Source organism: Cornus florida, unplaced genomic scaffold, assembly GCF_030987335.1.
Source record: "Cornus florida cultivar Cherokee Brave unplaced genomic scaffold, ASM3098733v1 CherokeeBrave_3.0.0_Hap2_Chr10, whole genome shotgun sequence".
Taxonomy (NCBI): Eukaryota; Viridiplantae; Streptophyta; class Magnoliopsida; order Cornales; family Cornaceae; genus Cornus; species Cornus florida.
Window position 1 is genome coordinate 71,508,410 of NW_026775580.1, and position 26,956 is coordinate 71,535,365.

At 34.8% G+C, this 26,956-nt stretch overlaps 3 protein-coding genes across 3 annotated transcripts; 1 reads left to right on the forward strand and 2 right to left on the reverse strand.

Moving 5' to 3' along the window:
* Positions 1–107: 107 nt before the first annotated feature.
* Positions 108–6,025, reverse strand: LOC132278630 (thioredoxin H1-like). The gene is made up of 3 exons (XM_059780472.1): positions 5,843–6,025; positions 649–771; positions 108–527 (listed from the first exon to the last, which is right to left on the reverse strand). Exons 1-3 carry the CDS (start codon positions 5,930–5,932, stop codon positions 369–371), a joined length of 372 nt encoding a protein of 123 aa, XP_059636455.1. The 5' UTR covers positions 5,933–6,025; the 3' UTR covers positions 108–368.
* Positions 6,026–9,512: 3,487 nt separating this feature from the next.
* Positions 9,513–14,047, reverse strand: LOC132278758 (zingipain-2). The gene is made up of 5 exons (XM_059780640.1): positions 13,426–14,047; positions 11,472–11,707; positions 11,199–11,339; positions 10,677–11,108; positions 9,513–9,879 (listed from the first exon to the last, which is right to left on the reverse strand). Exons 1-5 carry the CDS (start codon positions 13,823–13,825, stop codon positions 9,784–9,786), a joined length of 1,305 nt encoding a protein of 434 aa, XP_059636623.1. The 5' UTR covers positions 13,826–14,047; the 3' UTR covers positions 9,513–9,783.
* A 3,049-nt stretch (positions 14,048–17,096) lies between these two features.
* Positions 17,097–26,257, forward strand: LOC132277047 (uncharacterized). Its single transcript, XM_059778753.1, has 8 exons — positions 17,097–17,248; positions 17,344–17,398; positions 20,470–20,611; positions 21,280–21,427; positions 21,502–21,577; positions 21,673–21,784; positions 21,970–22,061; positions 25,710–26,257. Exons 2-8 carry the CDS (start codon positions 17,366–17,368, stop codon positions 25,752–25,754), a joined length of 648 nt encoding a protein of 215 aa, XP_059634736.1. The 5' UTR covers positions 17,097–17,248; positions 17,344–17,365; the 3' UTR covers positions 25,755–26,257.
* Positions 26,258–26,956: the final 699 nt, after the last annotated feature.

Below are 26,956 nucleotides of genomic sequence, written 5' to 3' on the forward strand. Positions count from 1 at the left end.
CGCTAGACAGCACCGACAGAAATTAAACATGTGAAACAACAAACTTTCAAATGCTAAGAAACTAGACAACACATTGCAGCTCTATAACACTAGACAGCACCAACCAGTTAAAGAAGCAAGAGTACTTATTTTTAATATTTTGCAACTAGTATCTTATTCACTGCAACATTATGTGCAAATGATTCAAGTATATCAACCATACAACTTAAGGTAACAACTAGCTTCAAGGTTACACCCTTAACTTCATGCAGTAGGTTACTACCTTAATACAAACACCCACAAAGAGAAACTTACAAGACCGCAACACCATAGTTATCATAAACACACAGAAAAAGGTACCAAGGTCCTTATCTCCTCTAAGCATACAATCAAGCAGAAGCAGTAGCAGGAGCAGTAGGACTAGCATGTTTTGCAATTGTCAGCTGGAGATCATCTTTCTTTGCACCCACAACCTTGTCCACTATCTTTCCTTCTTTCAGGAAAATAAAAGTTGGCATTGCCTCCACAGCCCAATCCTCGGCAACAGACTGCAGAGGAAAACATAAGAGTTTTAAAATGGTATTTCAAACTAATAAACAAAATAAATCTGCAATGAATCAAGTAGGCATAACAATTGAACATATAATTGAGGGTCTTAGGCTTCCTTACCTTCAATTCATCCACGTCCACCTTGAGGAACATGACATGGGTCATCCTCCTGGCAAACTCTGCCACAATTGGGGCAATGAAACGGCATGGTCCACACCATGACGCAGTGAAATCCACCACAACCTACCAAAATAATCTCATTATTATACTCCTTTTTTCTTGGGAGAAGAGGGGAAAGGGAGAAGGAATTCCTTAGCATGTAAACTACTTTGAAAAGCAAACAAAGCAGATGGATCCTGCTAACTACACCACCAAAATTTAGAGAGACAAGATGAACAAACATACAGACAATAGAGAGAGAGAGAGAGAGAGATGAACAAACATACAAACAATAGAGAGAGAGGGAGACATTCAAACTGATTGCTTCACTAAATTTGCTTTATAAACTATTTGGTTCTATTATCTAGGAAAATTTCCTGTTCTCAAAGAAAAAAAAAAGAAGAGAAAAGAATTCAAAATTTCATTTGTTAGGAATCTATTCTTTGAAATCTGTTCTATGAAACATAAACTATTTCTAGATAACAAAGCCAAACAAGACCATAATTTGCCAAACCAGGCACAGGACTAATTTGTCAGAAAGAATACCACAATTACTACTACAACAAGAACACATTAAACCAATACAAGGGGAAAAAGAACCAAACAAATGAGAAAAAACATGACAACTTGATGTGTGCAGGCATGAAAATTCTTGGGATCCTGTTTGGTTCTGCATATGGATAATAGTTTCAATGAACAAGTGAACAAAAAACAGTTCTCAAGGTACAGAAAATGATTGTTCTCTGTAATTAAGCCTTTCTTAGTTCTGTTTCAAAAACACTCAACTAAACAAATTTTTGTTCTTTGTTCTATTTTCTCTTTAAATAGAAAATTATTTTCTGAAAGCATATAAGGAAACAAGCTCACAAGTAGGCTAACAACCAACAATACAGCAATAAATTAGATAGTAGAATACAGACAAGAAATACTGAAAAAGTATGTCCTAAGAAAGTTGGATGTGGGCATAACATGATAACATCAACATATAAATATAAATTATACATCTAATACACCAAATTTGATATTCTGTCATTACAGCAACATTAGCATCTTATCTCAGTATAATTAAGTTCATTTTCTTCTGCCACTGATTATATGCAGCATACAAGCATTTAATTGGCCACGCTTATAATTAGGTCAAAAGATCCTGAAGCTTCCGCTAAACAAATCAAAGTAATTACTAATTAATAAAAGAGCATATACTTCCCTCATGCTTGAAAGTCAAATGCAAAGATGATGATAGGGAGCAATTGCATATGATGGCTCTCACAATATATCTCACCCTATCGCAAATCCGGTTCAAGTCTTAGTTAATTAAACTATAAGACACTAATTAATTTTCAAATTTGTACACTAATATTGCATAGTTTGAAAGACATAGTTAAACAAGTATCACAAAGATTGTTATATTGCATAAACTGTAGCTTCAGTCCTACTATATTTTGTCCTTACAATTATATTATTGACCCAAAATGAAGGTGCCTACTGCATGCTTGACTTGTGGTTGCCAGGTATCAATGTCAAATATAAAATTATATGTTGGATGTTATACAATCACTCTGTTTGATATCAAACAAGATATTACTAAAATTTATGCTCCATTCGGTAGGAAGGAAAAAAATTGAATGAAAGGGAGAGAAGAATGGATGACTGAGACATCCCTAGAGAAGAGATTATATGTTTCTCTCTTTTTGTTCAGTTGGATGGAAGAGAATGGAAGAAACTGACAATTTAATTTGATCAATAGGATAAAAGGAAAGAGAAATTTTTAAGTTAACCCATCACTTAATTTATTTATGGGATCTATTAAATATTCATGAAGGATGATGCAGTAATTTAAAACTTCTATAATAGGCTCACTTGTCTTCTCTCCCATCTTCCACCTATATTTGGGCGGTTATATCATAATTTGTTCCTTCCTTCCTATTTTCCTTCCACCCGTCTTCTTTCCTTCCTACCGAACATAGCATTAAAGTTTGTGGAATTGAGAGATCAAAATCTAGAATAGGCATTGAGATATGATGGTTTTCCTACGATAAACACACTGAAGAAAATGAATATTCAGGAGAATTTCTACATAGGTATATACTCATGAAATGTAAATGCATCCCATAGTCATCATAAAGTATAGTAAGGATAATTGTTAAGAGTTTGTCCCTTTTGTTGTGTTACTTGGTCTAAAAAGAGAGAATCATGATTAGTTCCCATCAGCCTAACCCCAATGTGGAATGCCTTCACTCATTACCATGACCAAGAAAATGCATGGGCAAAGGGCATTGAAGTCGGTAGCCTACATATTTTTAACTGAATATCTTATGGGAAAAAATAAATAATACCGGCATTACAAAAAAGTACAGTTATAAAAAAAAATTAAAAAAAGTATAGTTATATATATATATTTTTGACAAGTAAGACAATTGTATAGAAGCGCTCAAATGGGGAGCGAAGCCCAAAAGAACTACACAAGACCAAAAAGGGCCTCTAAACTTTCAAAGAGTCCAAAAAATCAACAATCTCCTCTAAAGATGTATAATTGCTCCCCACCACCCAACAAAAAAGAGTGTAGATAATGGAAAACTTAAGCATAGAAATAGCATAAAGTACAGTTATATTAGCCACTAAAGCATGACAAATGTATTATTGTCATTCAAGACTACTGGGGTTTACTAGGTGGAAATGAATATGTGAAATGTTTGGCGCGATTTATCATTTCACACGATATCATAACAAAATATGATTACAAATGAAATTTAAACTAATCACCACCAGAATCATGAATTTAAGCAGTTAAGGAAATCTAAACTAATCATGACCGACTCAATACCCAATAAATCAATTAAGCCCTTAATGTTTCCAGCAAGATCCAAATAACTCACACACATATTGGGAGCCCTTAATATTTCCAGCAAGATCCAAGTAACTCAACACATATTGGTTTATATTCTTTGCTTAGAAAAAAACACTATTTCACTATGCAAAGTAAAGATTTCACTAAAACATAAACATTCCAGATTAAAGAAATGAACATAAAAATAAAACTAATCAACAGCTCATCAATGAATGCTAAAGCTGCAGTTCACCAAAACATAATTCCAAGCTCACTCGAAATGACAGACAACCACACACTATAAAAAAATTCAATGCTAAGATCACAAGTTTCATAATTATACAAAGAGTAACACTAGCTCCAAAGAGTGTTATAACAAACAAAAAAATAAAAAATAAAAAAACCACCAACATGCATTTGATTCAAGAATAGAAAAAATAAAAGCAAAATGAACACAAATCCTCCATGATTCCTCAACCATCAATCATTCTTTGTTTTTATTTATTTATTATTATTATTTTCCATTGGTCTACAATTTGGTATGAAGAACATAAACCAACAATAAATGAGTAAAGGAAACACCTGTATTCATAGGAAGCTCCAAGGAAAACCAAATTCAAAGTAGAGATGAACTTAAAATTTTGGCTCAATTTCAAGCATATTGTCACGCCCCGCCTATGGAGGTTATGCCACGCAGGCGACACGCAGACGCTGAGGAGGACGCTGCATGGCAACTGCATGGCAAGTGGAGTTTCTAGAGTCTTCCGGAATAGTCTAGAGTTATGTGGAAGTTTCTAGATATGTGTAGAAATGTGTAGAAGTGTGTGGAAGGTTCTAGAGTTCTCCAGAGTTGTGTGGAGTAGTATGGAGAATTCTAGAATGTTGTAGATACTAGTAGATAAGTATGGAAGTGTGAAGAAGGTGGGAGAAGATTCTAGATAATCAATCTCCACCGTTGGTTAGAATGCATCCTAACCGTCCATTAGGGATGGGGATGCCTATAAATAGAGGTAGGACTTCATTTTGTAGGCAACAAGTCCTAAATTGAGTCTTGAGAGCCTTGTAGAGAGCTTAAGTGTTAGCCTTGTACAAAGCATTCTTTGAAGTAATAGAAGTGTTCTTTCCTTGCCAACTTAAGTGCCTTAGTGTGTATGAGTGTGCAAGCCAAGTGAGGAGAGGGCGAGGGCAACTACAACACTAGTAAGCGCACAAGGGGAGTGTGTTGGATAAGGTGTGCACGGGAGTTAGGCTGACCAAGTACTTGCGAGAGTGAAAGCAACGTCTTGGTGCCGCACGGGAGCAGCTAGAGTGGTGCTGAAACTCTAAGCCCGTGACAATATGCTCACTTCGAAACTCTTACAATTGAGTTCTTATGTTTGTTGAGTTTATCAAGCAATGGATAAACTTTATTTATACCTTTTTATGTTTTAAAAGTCAACATCACATCCTTATTTGCAAACTTCAATAAATATTCATACGAGTAATGCTATCATGAGTGCCCTCTCATGACAAGACCTAATTTAAACACTGGATTGTTAAAGGTTTTTGAAATTTGTAAAAACTCAAACTTGTGATTTAATATATCTTTCCATTCATCAGTTAAATAAGGAGAGCTCACCACGAGAGGACTCTCACGATAGCATCACTCATATTCATATTGACTTTTATTAATGAAAGTCTCTAGTTTCTAAATATGGTTCACTGTGCTGCAAGAAAAGAATACGCCTTTAAATTGTGTGATGCTAATACAAACCGATAGAAAGGAATTCAAGTGTGACAACAATATCATTCCTCTTCGTTTCCCTAATTTTCAGCACTTTTAAATCTTTATAAGCCCATAGCTAGATCTGTTAAAACCAGTTCTTTGTCCTTAAAAGATACTAATTATGCATACCCAACATATTGAAGGTGTGTTGCACTCTTCTGCAAAGCCAGTGAACCACACAAGGAGTCTGACACAAATTTCTCAAAACCATTGAGTTATATCATCATGTAACAAAGCAGGAAACCCTAATTGAACCCCAAAGGGAAAACCCAAAAAAAAAAAACATGTGATTTGAATGCGAAATAAAAACTTTACATAAAACCATCACTAGAAACCCAAACCTATTGTTTGTACTCAAGAAAACCACATAAACCCGCCCTAATATATGACCCTCTTTGGGGGAACTAATTTAGCAAATAAACACCAAAAATTCAGGTAAATCAGACAAAACCAACTAAAACAGATTACAATTCGAAAATAAATGAATTAAGAGCACTTAGCAATCAAGTAAATACCAAGATTAAAGAACACAATTAAACAAAATACAATATATATATATATACCAATTTCTTGGAATCATTTCCCTTCTTAAGCTGATCGTCCCACTGTTGAACAGTGTGGCAAGCAATAACTTCTCCCTCTCCCGAAGCCATTGGTATAAATTGAACTCTTCACCTGACAGAAACAAAAAACCTAATCGAAGCTCTTGAAATCGTTTATCCACCAATATTCTTTTACTTTTGTGTCTGAAGATGGTATATATATTTGGTCTGTCGGTCAACTTACAGAAATGTATTGAAGTCTAAGGTTAATTACATAAATGCCACATGTTTGTTTTTACTTTAATTTTTGTACGAACGCGGTTTCGAATCTGATGCCCATTTTCCACACGTTTGTTTTTACTTTGAACGCGGTTTCGTAATAATAATAAATTTAGAATACCCGACTACTTTACCATCGAATGTGACGAGGGCTGACTTAATTGTTGAATTTTTCAAAAATTGCTGTATTCCCATAATATTGAATGAATTTTTTCACTTTGAACAAAATATAAAAACTTTGAAAGATTGGGATTTTGAATGCCAATAAATTGAATAAACATGTTAGAAAATAATCTTCCTAGGCTTCCTTCTAATCCCTTGAACATATTTATGACATAAATTCAACATATTGAGTCTTTTAAATCTTGCTGGTGGGCTCTCAGACTCAGAGTTGAAATCTGTTTAGGTCTTATTTTTTAAATAATGAGATTAGGGCTTAACTAATATTATATGGGCTCAGCTAAAAACATATTGTTCCATGTCAATTTTAATTTATAGAATTTTTTTTTCCTGTTTGAAGAGTCGGATTTTAGGGAAAAAAAAAAAAATTAAAAGAAATATACTATTTTATCTCATTAATTTTTGAAAGAAAGATGAGTATTTTTTTTTTTTTTCATTCCATAATTAATGGAAAAAAAAAAAAAAAAAAACTCATCTGAATATGTTGATTGTTGAGTTAAGACAAACTCCATGGTGACTATTCTACTTTGTTCAACCTAATTTCTTCACAAAAAGCAACATTTCCGCACATACAAATTCATCTCCGGAGATTCAAACTTATAGAAATTTCTTAAGAAAAAAAAAAGCATGCGTCAAATGGAAGTCGGATTTAAAAAGTGGATTTTGAAAGCAAAATGTGGAATTGGAAAAATGGGGGAAGGTTGAGAAAATCAATGATGCGAAAAATTCTTGTTTGCTGGGCAGAAAATCAAACCATGTTTCAGTTTACTTTAGAATGGTTATTGTCGGTATACATGTCCAATAAATAGTGAATTGTGAAATAAAATATTAACTTAAAAAGATCATTATAGCCTAATACGTAAGTAAATATTTTAATTTTATTTGATCTTTAGCTTGCGTATACAGATTGTGATTGCCCATGGACCACCAACACCCAAACACCAAATAAATAAATAAATTAAAAAAAAAAAAAAACACAAAAAGACAAACAGACATTTATTCCGGTGCTAGAGGAAAATGATGTGCTGTGAAAAGGATTGAAAGTTGAAAGCCTCGAAGGTGACGTGGAATTGGGGGGACACCACACACATTTATTGATTTCCACGTGTGAACTTCTACACCGCCACCCTATGATATGATAGAATCCCATGTAAATCATCTGTGTGTGTCAACTTCTGCACCATACCTATGATATGATAAAATCCTATGTAAAATAAATCATCAACAAATTATTAAATATTTCGATACCACATGATAACTGGATTGCGCAAACATTTGGTAACCGTCCTGTATTCACAGTTCAATTCCATTTCAATTGAAATGCATTAGGTGGGGAAGCTCTAAAACGTAAATCAGGGACTGGTTTTCCTGGTTAATTAAGTTCATACTTCCACTAACATTCTATCAACTGCAGAGAACCTGAATTGCTACATAATCATCTCTACTTATCAGGTTGAAGAAAGAGTTCTTCTATCACACTAATTTGGTGCATGGAGGTGAAGTGACACGAACACGAACCACCCCTTAAGCTAAGCTAAAGTTCAGCAAACCAATCAATCATGAATACTATAATTTGAAGGAGAAGGATGATTTCAGTCTGTGGCCCAACGATATTTTCCAATGCAGCCACAAAGCATAATTAGTGTCAGCAGGCATGACAAGATCGATCGTTCAGCTGTAGCACCGGGGTCATAATCACTGAGATAGCATGAAGACAAGCCAATTATTCTTGGAGAGCCATCATGGTGTAGTTTTAACACCTCTGGTCTCACAATGAAGCATTAAGTGGACAAGCCTGAGGGTGTTAAGAGTCTACATAGGAGCAGGGACAGGGCATTCAGGAGTGATGATGCCGCTAACTTGGATGTGTCATCCAGATGACTCGAGAAAATTGGCCATTGGAGCACCACCGGGGTCATGTGTGCCAAATCATGGGTGTTAGCATAGCTTTAGGCTTACCTTTGGAGGTCTTGTAACTAGAAGGGTACATCTTGCACTAATGTGTGTAATCAGTCGGTGGATAATACTGCACAGTATACTCCTTGGGAACTAAGTTTTGTGTTTAGACAAGCCACGAGCGACTTGAGGACTATTGCCCATACAGTTGTCAGACTCTGTCGTGTTAATAACTTCAGGCTTCTGCTATGGGCATGCGATGGCCTATCGTGTTTGTCCAACACGTGTACATGGGGAGTGTACCCAGGCACAAAAGTGAATCTTAGTGCTTGTTTGTAGCTAGATGACTTGACCAGGGAACCTTAAGGAGTGGTGGCACTGATAACATATGATGGTGGTATGACTTTCGTGGGTGGCCTAATTGCGAGGGTACTTCTTAAGTGTTACTAAGAATCAGTTGTGTATTAGAAGGCTTGATGACAATAGAAATTGAATGGAATGAGTGTCTTGCTTCTGAGAAAGATTGCCACAGTAAAGCAATCGGCAAACAACTTAGAGATGTTACTTTGGACAATGAAGCCAGCAGGGACATTTGATTCTAGTAACGATGCAAACAATCAGTAAAGTGTAATGAAGTGAACTGACTCGAGAAAAAAAAAATGAGCCGTGGATGTGCCAGGCAACTGACATATTCTTGCTTGGCTAGAAATATAAAGTAATTGTCATCCATATTAAAAGAGAGAAAAATATGGACATCCTTGCAACAAAGAATAAGTGCTTCCTAACTTATGAGATTGACTCCTAACTTACGAAGCAGAAGTGCTTTCCAACTTTAACGGGAGTAGGATTGACTGTGATTTCGAAATACCTCAAGGAGGTTGAACCAATTTTTTTTTATTTTTCCAAAAAATTCATCTGACAGTGATTGCCCCAAACCCCTTAAGGGGAGGTCAAGGTAATTTGCCATATTATTTATTACACGTGTTCGATTAAGAATCGCCTCCACAACTTACGATGGCTTTAACTTCCTATCTTGAACTCAGACCATGGAATTTTCCCCATCCCAATTCTTACCTACCAAATAATCAAATTCAATGTGTAAAATCAAATGTTCAATAGATCATGACATATATACTAGGAAACAACATATTACCTGGTCAGTTGAGCCTAGATTGTCAATGTCTATGGAAGTTAATTCATTTGAATAGGGTTCCAGTTTTGATTTCAACCGAAGGTGTAAATGTGTGTAATCATGCAGGATCAATCCAGGTAATTTAGAGAGAGAAAACGAATAAATCAGAACCTCGGTCATTTTAGCAGCAAAGCACCAACAAACTTCCAAATTTAAGTTCTATCCTTCCATGCGTATAAAACAATAAATATTTTCAAGTTCAAGAAGCAGCATTACATGAGCTGCAACTTCTATCAATGTTTATCACAAATGGACCCAAAAATTTTATAATTAATGTATTTGCCGGTTGTGTACAAGAATAGTAAATAATTTCAATCTTGGTTCATAGTCTTTCCTTTCTGTGGTAAAGGATACAACTGGTACATGAGTATAGTATCAGAAATAAAAATAACTCACAAGTACAAATGGCAGTTCTTTACATCCAAGCCTCCAGAAGGTAACTCCAGCTATCTGACTTCCTGAAAGATCTCATCTTTTCAAGCCCTTTCACAATCGTACTATTACCAGTTTGCTGCAATCAATATCGTATTCCACTGTTAGATATATAGAATCGACATAAAAAGATTAAAAAAAATTATCACCATCCCGGAAAGAAAATGTACTCGGTAGTGAGGAGAGTGACCTATACAAGTGAGATAGAGAGCGTTCTTGGCATCCCATGATAGATGACAGTTTTATTGCTTTATACTTTGCAGTTTAAGCATGAGTTTCAGAAATGGAAACAAATGCTGGAAAATGTAATAACATAAACGCAAAAAGAGCCATAAAGAATAAGTAATATTAAAAACAAGAAACGAGTATCACATTTGAGATTTTTTTTTTTTTTTTTTTTTTTTTTTTAATGCCAATACAAATGATGCCAAGTAGCATATCAAAGTACTGTTATGATGGAGGCTTAGTTTTGCAAGTGTTGGGAATGATTCTTCTTACAACTGATCGGCAATATGAAGAGAAACCTTAACTTTGCCCCTCCCTTTAATATGCCATCCAGCACTTTCAACACTATACTATAAAAACTTTTGGCAGAAACTACAGAAATAAAGTAAAGACACTAGTTTCTTCGTCACAATGACTTGAACACAAAAGGTCAACATGTGGAACAAATAACTCAACTTGTAACCAAAATGATGATAGTGAAGGGGAAAATCAGATCATATATGTCGTGTGAAGCACAAGGGAGTGATTAGATTTTCGATAGACATCCAAACATCCATTTAATAACATTAAATGTTGGTTAGACTGCTTGTGCTTATTAGGATTGAGGGAAAAATAAAAATAAAAAAAGGAAGAAAGAAAATCAGTACAAACCTTTAGACACTGATTCCTTTTAGTATCGCAAATTGGGTAATCATGAGGACAACAGTGACGGTGGTCCTTACAACACACTGCAGAATCCAACTCACAACATTTCCATGAAAAACATATACCAAGAAGGTGCCACATACAGCAGCAGGTTTCACCTTCTGAACAAGAGGTAAAAATATCACATCTAGTGGGACCTGGGGAAGGAGGGGGCGGTGGATTTGGACTGGTCTTAGTTGGATAAGAAGCCATCATGTTGATCCCACAGAGCCCTTCAGAATTGCCACCGTTACGTAGCATATGAATATAACCATCCATTCCCCAATGTGTTCCCCAAGAATTCTTCACGATCCAATAATCGACTCCATTTTCTGAACCATACCCCACAATCAATACAGCATGATCCAGAGAATTTGAGCACGGCCCAGTGAATATTCCCTGGTGAACAGATCACCCAAATGTTCAAATCATAACTGGATGATTCTTAATGAAAACATAATGACATTGAATTTGACCATGAGGACCAACCTTCGAGTACAATTGAAATGCTCTCTCACTGCCACATATACCTACACTTACAGGTTGAGTTGCCACAGCTTCTAATAACTGTTTCTCATTATTAGAGGGTACATCAGCATAACCGTCAATTGTTACTACGTGTCTTTTAAGCTGCAAGGAAAAAAATTCAGGAATTATAAAAGATAAAAGAATGAAAAGGGTAATATAATAACAAGGTGCAATAATGAGAATGAACTAACACTTCGTAATAAACATAATCGTTGAATAAAATAGAGACAGTACCTTCTGCTTATTGCATGACCTTTCCCCACCTTGATAGGGATAATCTTCCTCGGTGTCAATCCCATGATTTTTTGTAATAAATTCATATGCATAATCCATGAGTCCACCCCCACAGCCACTATTGTAAGATTTGTCACAATCGACCAACTCTTGTTCAGACAGGCTGACAAGAGATCCAGTAACAATTTTATTAATACCTTCAATTGCTCCTGTGGCTGAGAATGACCAACAAGCACCTAGATGACAAATCTAAATCAATTAATCTTCTTTTTACTACAAAGATACCATATGTGTAGGTATTACAACAAACCACATCAAAATGAGGTTAATTATAAAAAGGGTATTAAATTGACTTATGACTTCTGTAGAAGAGTTGGACAAAACAATTGTCAGATGATTGTTGAGGAAAAGTAAATAAGCGAATTTGGACAATAATGATCCATTGTGAACCTGTGACCCTTCCTATACCTGAAGTACAAAATACTTTTAAAAAATATATATCTACTTATTGCATTTTACTGTTTTCTCCATATATTATTACCAGCCACTTAAACCAAATTGATGATCTAGAACCAAACAAGCAAATTATTCAGAAGAATAATGAAATCTTAATAGTCCTATACTTAAATCAGAAGCAATAGCATTGGAAAATATTGTAAGCATCACAATTGCGTCCTTAGAGTTTCTTCGACATCCTAGGAGACATCATTCATTGAACATCTAACCTCTAGAGTTTCTTAGTGGAATATTGGCATACATACAAGTAACAACCTATTTATAAGTGTACCATAGGCCACCCAGCTTAAAGGCAGGATGAGAACAAAATTAGCAGCGTGTCTAACAGCTCAAAAACTCATGTCACCAATTAGTATTAACACTCAAAAACTAATGACCAGTAGTGCCCCACTGCATCTAAAGATTTACTTAACAAACTTTTTGTACACTAGTTCTTCATTTTGGTAGTAGCCAAGTTGAATCCAAGCTTAGCAATAAATACACACAATAAAGGGTGTTGGTCGAATTTATAGCTTAGAATTAGCATTCAGAAGATATATCAATTTACTTAATAGGAGCTATGAATTAGCATTCAGAAGATATATAGATTTACTTAATAGGAGCTATGTAAAATCCATGCCAAGAAAGATTCTCAAAGCACACAAACTGTAATAACATAAACTTCCCTACATCTATGTTCTTCTATATCCCCTTCCTTGGGTCTCTCATCCAACTCCAGTAGGCAATCCCTCTATATCTTTGTGAGTCAAACAATAAATCCTTAATTTCATATCCATTTAAAAATTAAGCATAACACTATTAATTAAAAAAAAGAAAAAAAGAAAAAAAAAAAAAGAAAAAAAAAGAGAGAGAATAGACAGAAGAAAAAGGGAAAGAAAAAGAAAAAGAAAAAAAAAGAACAGAAAACTCAAAATATTTCATCTGTCTGACTCGATTTAGAATAACCTCATTCTGGGTTTAACTTTTGTGGGCCTGTGAGAGGGATTTTTCTCCTAAACTTTCCATTTCTATTCTTTTCTGTCCTCAATAAACTAAACCAAACAGTGAAAAGATTAACTTCTTCTTCTTCTTCTTCTTCTTCTTCTTCTTATTTATTACTATTATTATTTTTTTTAAGTACTTGGAAAGAAAATCCAGGATCAATGGTACATAGGTTGAAGAGTAGGCCAATCAAGTGAAAAGAGGGTTTATTTATATCAAAATGTAACCATCTTTACTGCTGTTCCAAATACATTTACAGAACACCACAAAATAAAACAATAAATAAAATCTAGCGGATGAAGCATTAAAGAATCAAACTTTGACCCTTAAGACAAAAATTTCATCACACACCTTGTTAACAGATTATCAAAAACACAATATGAACACATTTCTATAATATACATAGCAAAGCAACAGAAATTTAAAAAGTGAAAGATATAGAGAAATACCCACATACCACAACTGCCCTGGTCTTTGACATGAGTGACTGCTCCATCCTTCCTCCAATCTAGTGAAGCAGGAACTTCAGTATACCCCTTTCGGGATGACCCAGAATTGAATCTATTAGCTGGTCGTGAAGAGAGACCCAAGCGTGAGGCTTTGAACTCGTGATGGGTGAGATCAGCCAAGGCATTTAGAGAGAGGGTATAAGAGGAATTAGTCATTGTGTTGTGATGACTAACATATGCATAGTTGTCTTGGAACACTCTCAGTCTGAACAACTTTTCTTGGTCTGAAGAGTATTTTTTGCCATATTGTTGAGACCAAGCGTCGAATAGATCGGATGTGAATGAAGATATGGATACGGGGATGTGTAGTAACAGAGTCAGAACCAGAAACCAACATATACAACCCATATATGAGAGACAAAGAGTTAGAGAGAGAGACAGATTTTGGGTAGGATTCCAAAGAGTGCGGTGAACCAAGGAGCAATGAGAGAGAATCCTGCGGTTTGTCGATTGAAAGTTGGAAATTTGTCCCAAAATGCTTGAAAGAGCTGACCAATTGATGAACAGACAGGTGCTTTCTTTATGTTTTTATCGCTTTAATAGGAGTAATGATATACAGACAAAAAAATTTAGATGCAACTTTCTCACTAATATATAGATATATTCTTTCAAGCATTTTGGGATATATATATATATATATATTTGATAATATAAAATAAATTTCAGACAAATCTATGTCCACCTAAAACATTCATCATGCGTAACCAGATTAGCCTCACGTTTCCGGATAGCATAAGTGTGTCAAACACGTGCATCCAGTTTAGTTATTTTGGTAACGTTTTGAATCTGAACTCATGATCGTGTTTAATTTTTAAGTAAATTATACCTACCTCCCTTTGGATTAAAATTTATTATATTTATCACTCATGATTGTGTTTAATTTTTAGGTAAATCACACCTACCTCTCTTTGGATTAAAATTTATTACATTTATCTCTTATGTATTTTAAATAATTACACTTATCTTTCTTCCAGTTACATATTTAAAATAAACAAACCCATCAAAATTCACTAACAGTCAAAGATAGTTTATGGTTGATATGATAAATTTTTTTAGCTTCATATCAAATTGCTACGAAAACAAGCATTGGACATAGGTGCCTTGAGTTAGATTCTCACGTGTCTCGAAAATATCAAAATTTAAATAATATGTATGTTTTACAAATAATTGCACATATTTAAAATTTACAAATGATTGTACATATTAAACATAACTAGTCGTTGAGTTAATTCTTTATTAACAACAAAAAGGGAAAAATATATATATATATATATATATATATATATATATATATATCATGATTTGGCAATCACTTTGGTTGTGTATCAATTGTCAAATTGGTACCAAAAAAAAAAAAAAATGTGTGAGATAAACACACGAGGTAACATTAGTTCCTTTAATAAAGCTTGTTGTATTTTGCTAAAGATTATCCCCCCTCCCCCCCCCCCCACCCCCAATTCCTCTCAATTTTTAAAGGATAATAAAAGTTATTATTCCAACCTTATTGTATCCCCTAAATCTTTTCTTTTCATTTCTTTTCCTTCTAACATTTCATATCAAACACAATTTATCTTTCCCATTCATTACCATTCTTTTCTTTTCCTTTCATTTCCAACATTTCATAACAAAGTTTCATTAATAGGTTATGCTGAACATGTTCGCAATTTTGGAAAATCAGGCCTGCCCAAGCATGAGCCCTCCTGGTTTTGATTAAGACTGCAATTCAGGTGGTTGGATTAGGAAAGTTGGAGGTATATGTCGAGTTGGGTTAGCTTAAGCCCAACCCGACAAATAAAATGTTTAACCCATCCATTCAATTCGAGTTCAATCCATCATTTTATTCTTAAACTTAGATTTGCAACTCGAACTTAAATTTCGAGTTAGAAACTCGGGTTAATTCGGATTACTCATGTGCCGAATCTTTACACGTATTGAAATTTTAATGTGATCTTTAATTAGTTTTTATATTATATTATTCTTAAATAAACAAATAAAGTTGTAAAAACTTACTGCCAATTTTTAATAAATTACTAAAAAAATCTTAGAAAATTAATTCTCCTAAATATTAACATATAATAAATTAAGATTTAATAAATGAAGTTGAAATGAAAAAAAGGTGATCTTGAATATTATATACAATGTATTTAAAATAAACATATATATATATATATATATATATATATATATATATATATGTGAAAATAATATTGGAATTCAAGTTCGGACTGTTAGCACCTTAACCCAAACCCAATCCTAATTAAGTTTGAGTTAAAATTTTTTAACCCTAATTGTCAAAATGATTGTCTAAGCAGTGATACATTGTATATAATAATGGGAGCGACCTTTAACAATAATAATAAATAGTGGGACATTTGTAAGATTTTTACTATAAAAAAAAAAAAGAAATATTTTTAAAGATTTTCATAAAATTTATAGGTAATTTTGCGAATAAAAAAAATTCAATGGGAGTTGTTGCCCCAACCAAGCCCTTCATGGTCCGTGACTGTATCCAAACTTGTGAAAAATTGGTTTGGACTCGGGTTATGTTCGGATTATCCAACTTAAGTTACATGCCTAACTTTGACTGGTGAGTAGACCGAGCCAGACGTAACGAATTTGGAAAAACTCAAGTTCGGTCTGCCGTTTCTATTTTTATTTTTTATATATCTTTATCTTGAAATGGACTTCATTCGGCCGGTCTAGAAAATACCGGCCTCTTGCATCACCGATTCACCGAGTAAATACGAATCGTAACAAAAGTCAGTCAGTGATTATTCAAAACTTCTTGAGAGACACACACACATATATATACATATTAATTTTCTTTTCAATTCAGAAAATGGTTCATAATACCCAAGTAGATACACTTACCATAAAAAATGACCTTCACTATTCATTTTTCTTTTTAAATTCAATTATAGGTACATGTCATGCACATGATATGTGACATATTTAAGAAATATCTTGAATTTATTGGATTTGGGGGTATTGGGTCACATGGGGAATGGGCTGGGAAGAGGGGCTACTAGCGCTGGGCAGTGTGTGGCCTGGCTGTCCCGATATTGGGCTGAAAATTTGACCCAGGCCTTATCCAGGCCCCGCCGCCATTGGATCGGCCCGTGGGGTTCGGGCTATTTTTCCACCATTACATTTTGTGTCATAAAAAAATGTTCAAATTCGGAAGAAAAAGAAGTTTTTTTTTAAGAAGAAAAAGAAGTTTTTTTTCCTTATTTTTATTTTTGTAACATAAATTCGAAAGCTGAGTATTAAAATAATAAAATAAAGTTACAAACAGTAAAAATGACCTATAATTAAATACGTACTAAAATTTAAGAGAACTTTATATTTCGGAACTACTTTTTAACCTTACAAAATAAAATTCCTTTTAATAAAACTTTTCTGGAAAAAATTGAGCTCAATAATTGACATGATCAAGACTTTTATTATTTTTCTAAATTACAATAATATTTGTTGTTTTTGAAGAAATTAAGCGGTTATTTAATTTTTTTTTTTCAACCAGTTGCTGTCGGCAGATCTACATATTACGCAAAACCCTCCAAAATTAAGCAAAGTTGTTTATCGGAGTATTTTATAATAGAAAAATAAGTGAATTGGAAAATTGTGAGCCACGGATGGAGTAAAAGGGAACACAGGAGAGTTGAGAAAGCAAAAGTAACGGTTTGTCTCTCCATCAAAATTGACCCGAGAGAGAGAGAGAGGTGAAGAAGAGGTTGATGTGAACTGGTCGACCACACGCAAACACACACACATGTACTCATTGCCATCGAAGTTCCGTCGACTTGTTAATTCTCTCAAGTCTCCAAAGTTCTGATTTTTATTTATTTTATTCGATTAACTTTTTACAGAAACTACAAAGGCAGTGATTAGATGGACGTAGATCCGCGACAGTACGAAAACATTGTAAGTATTTTTTTCTTGATTCAATCTAAATATTATGTGTTTACAATCTCATATATATACATACATATGTACATATATATATATATATTCTAATTTATCTCTTAATTTTTGATCGCTTGTGTTGAATTAGAAATGTTTTAGATGTTATTGACTTTCTTGAGATCAAATATCGAAACCCTAGGTTCATTTCTTTTGTTCTCACCTCAGGTTTTCGTTGGTTTTAGCATGTTAGTGAGATTATAATACCACTCTGTTTTATATGACATGCTATACTCTGTTGATTGATATATTTATTGAATTTTAACTTGTAGATGTGGAGATTATTGAGGGTCAGAGGTGATATATTCTTTATTTTTATTCTAACTTCAATTTGGTGCATTTTGTTTTTGAAGAAATGTTGGTTATAGTTTTTCATTATTGGGTTGGGTTGGGTTAGATGATTCATGAAATTTTGACATTTTTTTAAAGGGTCAGAACAATGTTAAGGAGTTTACAGAACAAAAGTGCACAATGGGGTAATGGGATGAATGAGTTTCTACAAATTGTGTCGCTATCATAGACTTAAGACAAAGGTTTTGGTCTTGGAATCTTGGTCCATTTGTGGTGCTTATGGTATACATTAAATTCAGATATTTTGCCATTAGCTTGACCTCAATCATGGAGTTTGGACGATGATTTTGAATCATCTTGCGCTGTCCTGGCCGCTATTTTATAACTCATTTTAGTGCATGATTGTGTGTCTTTGGTAACACAATTTAGATATCACTTAAAAGAAGTTTTACTTAAAAATAGGGTCAAGTTCTAGGTGAGGGAGACTTTATTTGTCACTACACAGTAAACACTTAAATTCAAATAAGTATCCGATAGATTCTCAATTTACAATTTACACTAAAATTTGACTTCTAAAATTTTCGATGCTTAATTTTTAGTTTTATCAAACAACAGAGTAATCACTTTTTACACAGTAAACACTTAAATTCAAATAAGTATCCGATAGATTCTCAATTTACAATTTATACTAAAATTTGACTTCTAAAATTTTCAATGCTTAATTTTTAGTTTTATCTAACAACACCGTAATCACTTTTATTTATTTATTGTTTTTATAAGCAATCACTTTTATTTAAAAAAAGAAAAGAAAAGGGAGCAATAACTGTAGTACATGATTTGTAATGAAGCCTCAACAACCTGGCATTGCATGGTATACTATTGAAATAAACTATTCTTTAGTGAGAAAATTTGCTTTATACTTTTACCCAAGGATACAATAATTATTGAAGTCATTTTCCATTTGGTACGTTGGAGGTTGGTTGAGAAGTCGTCCCTGGTAATTGCGTAGGCTGCTTTTACATTAGTTATTCTGCTAGTGGCATGACTCATGGTTTATTTTTGAACTATACATCATAGACGTTTTTGCTGTTTTCACTAGTTCGAGAAGAATATGGGACTACTGACATGCAATCTTTACTACTTCAAGTAAGAATATGGTTTCTTACTTGTCTTGACAGCTGTCACAACAAAACTTCTTTACCTTTGAACAATGATCCATGTTTCTTGGATTCTTGGAAATGTGTGAAGTAACCATCCAACACGGGGCACTTGGATATGAGTATAGAGTATATGTATGACATTTTTGGTTGAGCTTGCACCTTCCAGGCATATTTGACTATTAAATTTCACCATACAATTCTGCATATAACTATCTTGTTATTTATCTTTTGTTGCGTTATCTCAAAACGAGCGAAGAACTGATGTTAAACATATTATGTTACATTAAGATTTTTTTTTTTTTTTTTTTTTTTAACTCAAAAAAATAAAAGGAGATAAACAAAAAAATATGATATTTTTGGTCAGGTCCTAGTGTCCTTGAGTGGCAGGATTTGATTAATTTGATACTGGGACACACATGCATATCAGACACACGCAGCCGACTTCATATGACATAGACTGTTATTAATTCTCTAAGTGCCTCCGTTTCTCTTGGATGCTAGCTATTTCCACAGAGGAAGAGTTTATGAAACATTTTGCTTAGATTGGATGGTCCAAATTCATGCTAGAATGTTTATTCTTGGGTACAACTAAATTATTTGGACCCATCTAATGATAGGTTTGACACGTTACAAATGCTGTGTGTTGATTTCCTAATTTTGCCGATGTTGCTTATGGATGGTCAAAGTAAAATCATCTGTGGTAAAAATTTAGTAAAGTGATGTGGAACTTTTTAATATATTAGTCTTGCTTGAGATTCTTTTTCTTTTTTTTCCCAAGTAAACTCTTGCTGGAGATTCTAACTCAATGATGTCAATACAATGAAATGTTATTTAGTTACCAATTGGTCAATGTGCATACATATTTGTGTCTCTAACGTAAAATTCTAACTCAACCGAGAAGCATATCTTGGATATTGGGGTTTGCTATGCTGCAAATTGTTAGCAGTCATGTACAACATGGAAAAAAGAAAACGGGAAGGCTTAAGTGCTTATACGAAAGATATGTGTCACTTTTGGAGTGACGTGGCCTAAAGTGCTTAGTGAGCACATTAATTATAGCTAGCAAGTTTATTTTTGGATTCTGGTGACACCATGACATTTTGTTTTTCTTGAGTTAATGACAAAGAACATACTGTCCCCTGTTTTGACTTTTGATTTTAGTTTATTTTTCCAAAATTTCTAAGAAAAATGCAGCAAAATATCTTGGTTTCACCTGTTTCAGAATGCTGCTTCTTGGTGATAGGCAGGCTTTGCTTAATCTCTTTCACATCAAATATGTACCAGTACAAGATAGCATACCAACTTTACAGATATAAAAATTGATTCCTCAATCGACAACATTAATGCACTACTTTTATTTGATTACTTCTGTTGAAACGAACACACCTTATGTGGTATCTGGGGACTGGACTTGTTGCTTCTATTGTACCTGGATTTATGAGTCCGTCTGATGTGTATGTTTTAGTTCCTACTGTGAAATACCGGAAAAAGAGTAATCTAATTGATGCATAGTTATGGAATCTCCTCACTTGGCTCTTATTTTAAATTCTGTTGGACTGTGTTTTCATGTGTCTGTGACAGGCTATAAATGAAAATGACATCCACAACATTGTCTTATCATATCTTGTGCACAACTGCTACAAAGAGACTTTGCAGTCATTTGTTTCTTGTACTGGGATGAAGCAGCCTGCCAATCATCTCGAGGACATGCAGAAAAGAAAACGTAGGTGAACTTTTTCTTCTAAATTTCTGATAGAAGAGTAAGATTCACAATGTCATGGTTGCTGTCAGATCGGCTCTCCTAGTTGTCTAAAACTTTGCAGATTGGGCCAAATGTGTCAAAGTCTTTACTGTTTCTGATTCATACATGAAGTACAATAGGAAGTATCTTCATAAGAATAGTGGCATGTGGAAATGTTATCTTAATCAAATTTCTATATTCAAAATTTCACATGACATTTAACTTACATATACGGGTGTTTGTGTGCGCGTGTGTGAGAGAGAGAGAGGGGGGGCATGTAATAGTGAAGAATAGATTTGCTAGTTCACGCATCTTTATATTTGGCCTAATGCTTGCACGTTGGACACAAAAATTGGAATCACGTTTAGGCATTGTCACCTTGCTAAATAGCTCATTGGATGTTTGGTAGCAGCAGCAGGCTGCAAGTCATATCAGCCAAATTGAATGGTGGTGTACAATGTAGTGGAAGACAATGCCTATTATTTTCTAATTTGATGTGCTGTGAGACAGAGTTATAATATGCATAATGCAATTTGTTTCCATATTTCTTTATACGTTCTGATGCCTTTGTCTAGCGTTTGCCTTTCCGTATGGTTTATTTATTTGGGATGGTTGCTTTATGCACACTAATTTTACTTTTTCATGTTCAGAAATTTTTCAATTTGCATTGGAGGGGAATGCACTTAAGGCCATTGAACTGACAGAACAGCTTGCACCTGACCTACTCGATAAAGATAAGGACTTGCATTTTGATCTTTTGAGCCTTCATTTCGTTGAGCTCGTCTGCTCTAGGAAATGGTAAGTAGAGTATATATTCTTCAAGTTATGAGTTCAACAACTCCTTTTAACTGAAATTTTCATTTCTGTGGCAGCACAGAAGCTTTGGAGTTTGCCCAGACAAAGTTGACTCCTTTTGGGAAGGTGCAAAAATATGTTGAGAAGCTTGAAGTATGTTTCTTTCCCTATCAAGTCAGCTTAAGGATTTCCAATTTACTTGTCTAGATATCCGTTGGATTAAAAAGAATATTTTACTGTTTTTGCAGGACTTTATGGCTCTTCTTGCTTATGAGGAACCAGAAAAATCACCAATGTTTCATCTTCTTAGCTCGGAGTATCGGCAGTATGTTGCAGACAGTTTGAATAGAGCAATTCTTGGTGTGTTCTTTTGAAAATTTAACCCGCTTTCGAGTATCATGTCTGTTCATAGGAATCGTTTGTTTTATTTTCCATTTCATCTTTATTGTGAAGATCATTTGGTGATTCCTCTATATGTATCTTTGGTTTCTTTTATATTGAACCCTCTTAACATGCTCTTTTCTTGCAACTTACGGGATTATCAGCACATGCCAACCTGCCCAGCTACTCAGCAGTGGAGAGGCTGATACAACAGACAGTAGTAGTTAGACAATGCTTAAATCAAGAGCATGGCAAGGTAGCCTGAAGTTCTCTCTCTCTCTCTCTCTCTATATATATATATATATATATATATATATATAATTATCAAAGGCTGCTTATAATTGATCATTTTCATTTAGGTTTCGTATTTCCTAGTGTAGCTTGTGAGAAGTTAGTCTCGGTTCTCTCTCCTCCTCCCACGTCCACCTCCTCTCTTGTTCTCTCTCCTGTCCACCCCTCCTTTGTGACCACCTCCATCCACCACCACCTCCATTGCCCACAGGGGTGGAACTATGTGGAGACTATGCAAATATTTTGAAATTCCTATTTTATAGGATCCTTAAATAGTTGAAATTTAAAATATTAAAAAGATTTACTTTACCAAAAAAATATTAGCCCCCCCAAATTTTGGAAAACCCTACTTAATAGTGCCTTATGAATAGATATTAAAATATATTAAGAAGATTTACTTACCAATTTTTTTTTATTAACAAGTAGCCCCACAAAGTTAATAAATAATCTCAATAGGTTTTATTTTTGGAATCCACATTTATATAAAATATATATAAATAGATATCTTTTTATCCATTTATATATATATGTATTATATGCCAAAATTAGACACATTTTTGTACGCATTGATTAAGAAATACTTATTATTCATGGGTAAAATGCTTAGTGGAAAGAAGACCTAAACCCTCAAGTTTGGTTAACTTTGCCGTGACACCCCCTTCTATTAGTTGACCGCCAGTGAAATAAAAAGTCAGCTAATTTGAAAAATAAAATACCAAAACTACCCTCCATTGTTTTATGTACACTTTTACCCTTAATTAGTAGACCTTTATGCCCCTCACATCTTATTACTTAAATATTGAATTTACACTCTTCCCCTCCGTATGAACTTCCAGATTTTGGGTTTCTCTCCCTATACATTCGACTTTCTATCGCTGCATCTCCCCCTCTCTCTAGGTTTACGCTCTCTCTTACACACACAGTTTAGAGTGAGTGTGTGTGAGATTGTTCAATTCTCAGTTCATTCAAGCTTTGAGGTTCATAGATAGACCAAATTCAAAAGCAATACTATTGATTTCTAAGAAATAATTGATAGGCAAAGGAAATCAACAAACCAATATTTTTGTTTTAACATTTTCTTTTTCATTGCATATCAGCTTTGAAAGGTTAGCATCAGAAATCTACCTTAACTCTCTGATTGGTATCACTGCCGAAATAATACCCTGCTACTGTTTTCATGCTTTTTCAAATTAGCTCCTTTATTTTACGAAAAAAAAAAAAAAAAAAAAAAAAAACTGAGGTTGGTTTTCAAAAAGAATTAACACCATTAGGTAGCATATGGTTCACAACAATGAACTTAAGACCAAGTAATGAACCAAGTATGTCATGGTATTTACGCACCAATTCAAAGTAATTATCAAAGTAAAACATCTAAAAGATTGATATATATTCAAAACAGTTATTGAATTCTGGGTTATTGATTCACACACCATACCTGCAAAACCCATCTCAAATCCAAAACAACCCTTCTCTTAGATCGCCTCTCTGAACCCAAAAACCTAGATTTCTCAACATGGATCTCCGAAAATTTCCGTCAAAATCTTCACCATTTCCCTCTGAACCCCCACCGTCGCTGCCCTTTTATTCCTTCGCCACGTAGGCGATCACAGTGCCATCTGCTTCCAAATCCACCCAAAACTCTGAAAAGATCAAATTCCCAAAATTAGCTTCAAATCAATCCAACCCATTATCGATAAGTCCAGAAACAACAACTGATTGTGAACTTCAAGATTAGAGTACTCGTCGTTAAGATAATTACAAGTTCTCTCACCATAAAATGGGGCTGAAAATGAAGTGTTTGGAGAAGATGAAAATGACCCAGAAGCGCCGTTGGCTGTTCCGTTAATGATGGCACGGAATTAGTCTAGGACTCAAGTTACTATTGGGGCTCCAAAGATTGGAAAACCCAGAAAGCGATCATGGCAATGAGGGTGAAGAAGGGTTCATATGAAACCCATTTTGGGAATAATGATTCTGGAGGATGACTGGGTTAGTGAGTGATGTCTGGTCAAGTTCAATATGGGATAAGAGAGAGAGAGAGAGAGAGAGCACATCTGCAATGATGTCAGCATGGAGCTTAAATAAAGCCATGGGTATAATGGTAAAATCACTTTTTCCGTCAAGAAGGGGGTCTGAGAGCAATTTTTAACCAAGTTTAATCTACGAGCAATAAAAGCAAACTTGAGGGGGTGTCAGAGCATTTCACCCTTTATTAATTCATGATCTTATCTTAGTTTTTATATATATACTGAAAAGATATAAAAGAATTCTATGTAAAGAACAGTAATCCCTCCAATGAGCCTGGCACCACCAATGGAAAAGGAGGGGCATCATTGTTCACAATTTGGACTTTCTAGATCTCTAGGCAATTGGGGAGGCCAAAGTGGTAGACCGCATCCAACATGGTAATTGTTATAAGGGATATTTGTTCCACATCGGATCCGGATGGAAAGTGATAGTGGTATAAATTGGTGGGTATGCAGTACTACCCAACAACTTAAGCTTTTGAGTAAATGGGTAAGCGTCCACCCGTTATAGTTGGTATCAGAGTTAGACCCAGTCCTTAATCCAGTGCCACGCTAAACGCTCGGCCCGGAAGGCATCCGGGTGAATCACCCGGATAGGCATAGTGGCCCGACTGCAACGAGGGCGTTGCAAGTTTGGGTGGGAGAGAATGTTACAAGGTGTATATGTCCTATATTGATCTGGATGGAAAATGAAAAGGGTATAAATGGGTGGGTATGCAGCACTACCCAATAATTTAAGTTTTTGGAAAAATGGGAAAGCGTCCACCCGTTACAATAATCCAGAAGCACCGAGTTCAACTTTTCTTTTTTGCTTGTGTGTGAACAAAAAACTGGGCAATTTCAGCAAATTAGTGGTGGTTTTATATTGGGATTGTTTGGTATAATGTTAAGAAATGTATGTTTCAAGTTGTTCATGAGTTTGGGTTCTTTGTGAGGTGGTGTAACGGTGATTCAGACGGTGGTGATGTTGTAGTATGAGAAAGGTGTGTAAAGAGAGAAAAGAAAAGGTGGGTTTTCTCACTGGGTACTGCTAATTGCCCTACAACTGGTGTGGTGGAGGCAGTTTAGAGAGAGAATGTGACAGAAGAGAGAGGGGGTTGATTGTTGAATGAGGCGCTGGTCGATGCGATGGCTTAGAGAGAAGAATGCTGATCAAGGGAGAGGTGGTGGTTTGGGCTTCCTTTATTTATTTATTTTATTGATATTTTCTCTCTTTTTTCTTTTAATAAGATTACTAAATGGAGGACATAGTTGTAAATGAACATTAAAGGTTATGACCATTTGGCCCATTAACTTGTACCGGTGCCAGAGTGGCAATTAGCCCTAACCTCGGGGGGAGGTCAGGGTAATTTACCCTATATTAAATGTGTTCTGTTGCTTTAGATCACAATTTGCTTGCTGCTCATCTTTTAAATCTCTGTTTTCTGTACTTGCCGTGGGAGAGAATCCAATTCCACAGTGAACTTGTTTCTCGTTTTAACTTTTAATGCTGGAGATTATGCCGCAAAATTGCAGTTTTTGAGATGTAAATGCATTTGATTAATGGGCATGGAGTGGTTCCTTACTCTATATTTGTGATTTTGTAGGATGGGCTTCCGCCATTCTCTTTAGATGATTTTCTCAAGAGGTAGATCAAGGAAGTTTTGAAGCATTGTGGGCTTGAGGCGATGGTGTATCTAGCTTTTTTTATGTATGGTTTCTGTATAATGTTTGGCATCTATTGGTCGAGAGTAGTTATCAATGCCTGCAAATCTCGAAAGGTTCTTGTTAAATTATTCCATAAACGCCACTCATCCTCAATTCATCCTTGTTCCTCTTGCTTGGGTTGAAAAAATCCAGATACACGAAAGGCTGTGGCATGTTGGCTTTTCAGTATCACCTTTATCACACTATGAAAGCCACTGGGAAGTACCTGATTTTGGAGAAGTTATGAAGCTACTCGGCTGCTGCGGACTGCAGTGTTTTGCTGGGACATAGAGAGAGGTGAGAAAGAAGAGAGAAGGAAGAGACAATGGGAGGGAGGGAAAGAAGAAAAGGGAAGTATGTACTGTCATCCATTTTCTATATACTCAGATATTATATTAGTATGTTTTCACTTATCCAAAATAAATAAATTATATTATTATGTTTTTAATGTGTTTTTTTTTTTCAAGCATCATCTTTTTCCATATAAAATTGTTGGATAATTTCTTCAATAAATGGATCTCACTTCAGTTGATTCAATGTTGTGATTTAGAGACGAAGGGCAAACAATCTCATCTGCTGTGGTAATCGGCTGTGTTCCAACATTGAATTGAGAGACATCCAATTTGCTCAATGACTGACTGCTATTTCCCCAGAAAATTACAAATATGGAATCTTATTGCCTTCGGAAATTCCATTAGGTATATCCATTTAGGGTGTGACTGCCTTATCCTCCGTTCCTCCTCAAGGTTGGAACAGTTCAGCAACCATTTTGTTCATCACCATCAGGGTGGTGTCTATTGGTTCTATTGTTTCTTTGACACTGTGTGCGCTCTCCCGCTTTCATGTTCTGCGTGTGGCTTCTATGTGTGACTTAGATTTTGCCTTTTTTTTTGTGTGTATGTGACTTAGGTTGTGATATGCTTGTCTCAAAGTATTATCTGATATTCTGCAACAGAAAGTGCCTTCATAGTTACTGATAAAATAAAATAAAGTGTGTTCATCCTCGAATTTAGAATTGGATTTTCTCCAATGGGAGTCTTATCAATCTCTTCTGGCAATGTTAAATACTCCCTAGGGTATTATGATGGTGTCATTGGTATGGTCGGATGTGCATATGAGATGAGATGCGCGGGCAAGGACTGGTTTG